This window comes from Macadamia integrifolia, chromosome 7 (genome assembly GCF_013358625.1).
Source record: "Macadamia integrifolia cultivar HAES 741 chromosome 7, SCU_Mint_v3, whole genome shotgun sequence".
NCBI lineage: Eukaryota > Viridiplantae > Streptophyta > Magnoliopsida > Proteales > Proteaceae > Macadamia > Macadamia integrifolia.
The window spans coordinates 6,531,855-6,538,892 of record NC_056563.1 but is presented as its reverse complement, the minus strand read 5'-3'; the positions used below and the strand labels follow the sequence as shown (position 1 = coordinate 6,538,892).

The 7,038-nt window shown below is 37.5% G+C and overlaps 1 protein-coding gene across 1 annotated transcript; it reads right to left on the bottom strand.

Annotated features, from left to right (window-relative positions):
• Positions 1 to 482: 482 nt before the first annotated feature.
• LOC122085224 (protein kinase PINOID) lies at positions 483 to 3,287 on the bottom strand. The gene is made up of 2 exons (XM_042653711.1): positions 2,173 to 3,287; positions 483 to 1,487 (listed from the first exon to the last, which is right to left on the bottom strand). The coding sequence occupies exons 1-2, from the start codon at positions 2,736 to 2,738 to the stop codon at positions 695 to 697; spliced, it is 1,359 nt and encodes a 452-aa protein (XP_042509645.1). The 5' UTR covers positions 2,739 to 3,287; the 3' UTR covers positions 483 to 694.
• Between the last annotated feature and the right edge of the window lie 3,751 nt (positions 3,288 to 7,038).

Sequence of the window (7,038 nt, the reverse complement as noted above, 5' to 3'; positions counted from 1 at the left end):
CCCCACAATCACATGACTTGTCAATTAACGATAAAAAGGAATGGGGTATACATGTAAGGTTTAGAGTTCGATGGTGAAGGTTGGTTTTGTTACTAACGTCGTTCCCTTTCTTGCCACTAGAAATGCATGGATGGGCGTCAGGTGGATCGATGTGATTAATGATTCCCATCACTACCCACACCTCAAATTTTAGTTTGAATCAAATTCCAGAATGCAAGAAACTTATCAAGATTACAAGAATGCCATCTCATTGTATAAAAAGCTAATGGTATTTTTATAATCTTATTATGCTCCATTCTTAAGCTTACTTTCTTCTCCTTTTTACCATCATCTTTTTCATAGATTCAGTTCTTCTCCAATTAATTGGGTATTCAATTAGTGATTCAAGGATCGAAAGGGTTCAGACATACATCTCAACACTCAAGACACGTATCCTAATCATGAACATGTATCCCCACGAGATCCAAGGGCTGGGAGGTAGGTTTGTAAACTAATCTCAACTTTTTTTTTTTGGTAGAATCTAAACTTCCTTGATACAGTTAGATATCAGATATCGCCCGATACAGGCAATCCTATTCCTATATATCAATAACTAGATATTTAGAAACCAAAAATAAAAGAAAAACAAGTGCCAAATTTACAGACCACGATGATGCCACGTGGCTCACGAACCCTTTCCTTCCAACTCTTAACTTCAAAAGTAGTCAAAAGCCGTCTTACATGTCATCGACTCCGACGACGATGTCGTCTTAGATCGCCGGAGACCATTGATCTCCGGCGGCATAGACGACCTGACAAGAGCAAAGTTAATATCCTTGAAGAAAGGATGCGTCTTCACCTCAGCAGCCCCTCTTTTTGAACCAAGCCTCTGATCCGGATCTTTGACCAGCAACCTCGAGATGAGATCTCGAGCGTACATTTCTGACCCACTCGACGGTGATCCCGTTGGGAAAGCCAAGGGCTTTTTTAATATGTTTCGCAGCGTTGCCTCGTTGTTGTCACCCGAGAAAGGCGTACGGCCGTATATAAGCTCGTAGATGAAGATCCCCAGGGCCCACCAGTCAACAGCGTTACCGTGTGATTTACCAGAAGCAACCTCAGGTGAGACATACTCGTGGGTCCCAACGAAGGAACATGACCGGGCGGTCACCGGCTCGGCGACGAACTGCCTAGTCGTCGCCACCGTCCGTACCTTCCGTGACCGGAAGAGCCATTTCGGAAGGCACCAAAGTGAGGAAACTTTACGTGCACGGCCGGTTGACGGGAGGTCAGCCGAAGATGAGAGAGTGGTGGTGGGGTCAGGGGAGGAAGACGAGTCAGGGGATTCAACGGCTGGAATTGCATCGGAGCAGAGTGAGAGGTCAAAATCTGATAGCATGATGTGACCGTCCGATCTGATTAACACGTTCTCGGGCTTTAGGTCTCTGTAGATGATTCCCAGCATGTGAAGGTACTCCAAGGCTAATAGAACCTCCGCCGCGTAAAACCTGTAAATCCCAAGTATCGAACCAGAATTAGTTGCAGGACTCGACCGAGTTGACTCAGAAAATCATCAGACCAAACAAGGATAAATATCAGCAAAAATAGCAAACTTTTCGGCGGGAAAATCTCTGAGAATCTTCGAAATAAATGCCAAGACAAGGAAATATTTCAGAAAAAAATGAGAAATAAAAACGAAAGTTTCCATTAATGGAGAACGGCTGAGCATGAAGCAGAGGAAGGGCGGTTCTGGGTTGAGTATTTGGTACTTGTTTACTATATTATGCTTTTGGTGAATCGATAAAGATGGGTTTTCCAGTATTTATTTCGAAGAAAAAGCCAAAGTTTCAGGGGAAGTGGAGAACATAACAGAGAAAATTTTCATATTCTGTCAATCAATACCGAAAAGAATGTGAAAATATTCTGGAAAAAAAGAAAAGGGTTAATGGTTTGACGTTTTTAACTGTAAAAGAATGTAGCTTTTTTTGAATTTTTAATAATATCCCTGTACTGAATCGAGCAGCAGACAATGTATCTTTTTAATACTCAGAGAAAACAGGAACAGAATATCAACAAAATAACATTTCTTGAAGAAGCGTCAAACGTTTAATGTGATTTTCCCAGAAAAAAGGAAAAAAAAATTAATTTTTTGAAAAGAGGAAAAGAGAAAAAGGAAATTTCCATTGACGTTACCTTGCAGACCTCAACGAGAAACGTTTCCCAGACTGTCTGTGTCTGAGAGTATGCAAATCACCACCAGAGCAATACTCCATTACTACGCAAGAGTAATGGGAAGCATCGAATTCAGCGTAAAGGGTCGGCAAGAAAGGATGATCCAACATCTTCAAAATCCTCTTCTCAGTCTCAGACCTCTCAATTTTTTTCTTCAATGCCAGAGCTTCTTTATCCACCACTTTCATGGCGTAAAAACAGCTCCCTTGGTCTCTGAGACGGCAGAGATAAACTTTCCCAAGGTCGCCGCTCCCAATACGACGAACAAGCTTGAAATCTCTGTAGTTTAACCCTTCTTTTCTGCCGTAAGAAGCGAACCGTATGGCTTCCCAAGCAGAATCAGAAGACCTATGAGGCTTCAAGTTGAGATTCTCGGGGGACTGAGATGGTGTCTTCGAAGGGATTTCAAGAACATCAAATGAAATACGACTAAAACTACTGCAACTCTCGCTACCCATCGAGCTTTGACTAGAATTAAGAGTTTCGAAACCGATCTCACTGTCTGACTCTGGGAGAAACTCTAACATTTTAGGAACGAAAACTTCAAAAACGAACTCTTCTACGACTTCCAGACTCAAAAGGACCTAATACAAAGCAGAGCTACTAGAATCTAAGATACTCTAAGCTCAAAGATATTCAGAAACAGAGTATTTCAAGGGATTTAAGCATTTCCTCCGCTCGTTCGAAAAAAAAAAAATCATGAGGATCGCGACAGTACAAGCAGGGAAAATACCACGACAAAAGCCAAAAGAAAAGACCTCTGATTCTCCGAAAGAAGTGAAGAATCGTTAATTCGAATTGGGAATTCCCGTCTCCACCAATAAAATCCAATCAAGATCCGTTTACAGAAAACGAACCATCAAAGACCCAAGACTAAGTCGCTTTCTGAACGAAAAACGCATCCCCGCGAACATCGTCTGCACCGCCATTAGAGCCATCTTCTTCACATCGACTGCTCATTCTCAGTGAGGAATCACAGCTTTTCTCTGCATCAAAAGAGATAATAAGGCTCGCCTAGTCTCTCTCCCTGTGTCTCACTTCGTTTTCCAAATCAGCTTTCGTTTCCTCCGGATTTTTTGTTATAAAATAACGGTGGTGGGTACTTATATACGCCGTGTATATAACAGGGAGGATAGGATTAGATAGCCTTAACCATGGTTAAAAGCAAAACTAGTTCACCATGGTTAAATTGACACGTGAGTGACAATCTCTCGCTCGTGTGCTGGTGGAAGAGCTACAGTACTACCTGTACTACTGAGACTACTACAGTGGATACAGTTTTTTTTCATTTCTGATGACGTGGATTGTACACGTGGCGGATTGGTCGGGCGTTTGCTGCAGTAACATATCACGAGTGCTTCGGATTCTTCAAAATAATATGACGGTAGATAGGGAATACGGAAGGAAGCTACATCGGGCTTTTTGCGTAATTATCGAAAACTTTAGGGGCTAATTAATTAGTTTTTCTCTCAATCTCTCTCCAGAGTCCAGAGATGTAAACAGATCGGATAGGAATAGATGCATTCGGATCCGGATATCCCTTGATGGATATTACAATCAATAAACAGACACTAATGGGAATCGAATTTGGATATTTTTAATATCTGTTTACATATTTTTAATTTGAGTAATCTCGACCTTCTTCCCGTGAAAAAAAAAAAAAAAAAGATTTACTCTCAATCAATGTCTCTCAATTATGGTTTTAAGTATCAATCTTGTATTGGCCTTATCGATCATATCAGATTGGTATCAGCTGAGATCGAGCTCTGACCTCTGACCCCTGACCAATCTGGATCGGTGTTCCGCATCATTTCAGGGGTAAAATGTTAAAAAAAATAGTACTTATTTTTTTTTTTAAAGCAAGGATAAACTAGACCGATATCCGGAATAGTATCGGATCTGTATCGATAGATACCGATACTGATACCATCCCCTAAATCCTAACTCTCTATTGTCTGAATTCTTTTTTCTCATTCTCTAGAATCTATCGAATCTTCAAGAATCTTTAAGAAGATTAATTATTTAATTGTTTATTATTAATTGATTGATTAATATTTATTCAAATCAGATAGATTATGTTTCGGATTATTCGAATTCAAACTTAAATACCTTTTGATTGGATTATAGTCTTGAAAATCAGATCGGATCAATCAGGATCTCTTGGATTGGATTTGTATCGATCAACAATCTTGACCTATTCAATACTGACTCACTAGCAAAGTATAAAGGTAAAATGATACCAATTATAAAAAAGGAAAACAAAAAACAGGATAAATCCGTTCAATCCACTACAACGGTTGAGGTTGATCCCAAGTTTTAAAACCTTGGACTAAATATGGATTGATACCTCTTTTAACAGATATGTGTAAATCAAATTAGAATTTTTAACTATCCATTTACATCCCTTAAATGATTAATCAGCCATGGACCCCACAACTCCCTCCTTTATTTTTGCATCACCAGTTATTTCAAGCGATTGCAGAAGAGAGTGAGAGGAGAGTGCCATTGGGGATGAGTCCAACAAATTAAAGGAAAGGTACCCCGACAGTAGGGGTACTATTTTTAGAGTGGATTATTAGTTCATGTGAGTTTCCTTTGGACGCTATAGTGATTGAGATGAGATGGAAAGTGATAAGAAAGAGACCCAAGAGACTGAGTGGGGCTATGTTTGTCTCGTGAAAAGGAAGCCAAAAGTGCATTAAGTGGAGCCATATGCATTAGGACCAACTCAAATCTCTCAAAAAGGAAGGCTAAGTTCTCCTCATTTAAGCACTTGTTTGTCTGATCCGAGACAAACCGAGAAATCCAATATATATGAATCCATATAATGGACCTGCCAGGACTAATAAATAGCAGGACCAAAACACTTGTAACAAAATGGACCCAAATTTGTCTCTCATAGAATATTTTCTCTGGGCCAGTTGTGAGAGAATATAGACAATTTTTTTTTAGAATTTTATATATTTGTTGGAATTTCGTGCATGTAGTTTTGACAGATAAGAAGGCACTGAGACCCTTTTTTTTTTTAAAGTTTGTGATTGGATCGGAATTTGGAATTAGAATATGGTTTTCTCCAACCATGTGTAAGAACCAAACCAAGGGTTGGCCCATAAGTGGACATCCTTGTGTGAAACCATTTGGATTAGTTGAATTAAAATATAGAAAGAGATGTTTGAACCTGGTTCAATGTTTTTTCAGTACTTCATTAACTAGAAAATTAGGTTTGAACTTTGACTGTATGGTTTGGCACTTTAGGTTTCAAATGTGGATTTTTTTTTTCTAATACAATAAATCTGAATTATATATAGTAATTATATGGAACTAGTGATATCATAATAATATTATATTGTATAAGTTTTATTGCCAATAATTACTAGTATTATAGCATTACTTTATTACAAAATGTTTTCAACTTTTATATTGTTAATACCATAGGATATCATTAGGTTAAATTATGCTTCCATGGTATGATCCGATCCACGATGACTCGATGGATCAACTCAACTTGGAGAAATATTTATATGTACTATATCGTGTTGTTGAGCAAGTAATGCGAAATTTAGGGTTCTTTCATGTTAGGATTTCTGGACGAGTTTTCTTGTCGCGGTTTGGGTGTTCTTGAAAGATCTCCATTGTAACCTCTTTTCTACATAGTGAATCTTCCTTTTCTTCACCCAACGACGTAACACACCATATCGACATGTGAACCTCTTTAAGTCTGTATCATCTTGTGTGAATCGATATTTATTTTCTTCGTATTTGTTAATGTTTCTTCTAATATCACATTTAATAGGGTTATTTTTAACATCATACATGCAACTACTAAAATGAGCGTCAAATATTTTCTGATCAACAGTTATGATGTCCATCCAAAATGAGTAATCTTATCGACACTACCACCTCCCATCTTAATTTGCTAGAACTCCCCTTATGTTGAACGTTAGGCCAACCCTAAGAGCTAAGGTTGTTATGAAGGTGCCCTAATTTTGAACATTAGTTAATTGGAAGGGTTGTTTTCTTGGTCATTTCCCAAGAAAAAGCAAAGGAGAAGGAAAAGTAGCATAGGAAGGCCCATAAAATGGGATTTGAAAGACAATGGGCCCTCATTACGTTTTGCTTAAGAAAAGTGAACCATTGAGTTTAATTTTCATATGCTATAAAAAATTTCAAGTTTAAGTAATAGCACAACCTAGGAATTGATTTGATTGATGCACATGATAAAGGAGACAAAGAAACAATTACTTTAATCATCAATCAACACTTTTTATCATTAATTGATTCAATTTCTTTAGAAAACATGTTGCCTAATGAACCTAATAAAAATTTGATTAAAAACCTTCAAAATTTTGATAAAGAAAGATTGAAGCAATTAGTAACAATCATAAAAAAAAAAAATAATAATAAATAAATAAATAAAAATTCATTCGAAGAGTTTAGGGTATGAGCTTATAGATCAAAGGAAGACAGCTCTAGAGTAAATTCAAAAAAAGATCGCTAGTTAATTCGAATTTTTTACCCCACATCTTCTTGAAACAATAGTAGTTTTAGACTTGTTGCAGATGTAGTATTGTAATAAATATGGTCTCATGGGTCTCTTGCTTGACCTAGTGGAAAAAGATTATGTGAAACATAAGCTATAGATAACTCCTCATCACATCAGTAAAATTAATAAAATATTTATATAAGGAGGCATTGCCTATCCCTCGTGTTCAAAGAGTCTTTTCTCTAATATAATATATATAATATATGTTCCTTATATTTGGCTCACTTCCTCATCTCCAAATTTCAAATATGGATTAGAAGGAAAAAAAAAAAAAAGGTTGAAAC

Excerpts from the sequence above, each read along its gene's own strand:
- LOC122085224 (XM_042653711.1), bottom strand. The coding sequence starts at position 2,738 with ATGTTAGAGTTTCTCCCAGAGTCAGACAGTGAGATCGGTTTCGAAACT. Across the intron at positions 1,488-2,172 it reads TTCTCGTTGAGGTCTGCAAG|GTTTTACGCGGCGGAGGTTC; the intron begins GTAACGTCAATG and ends TGGGATTTACAG.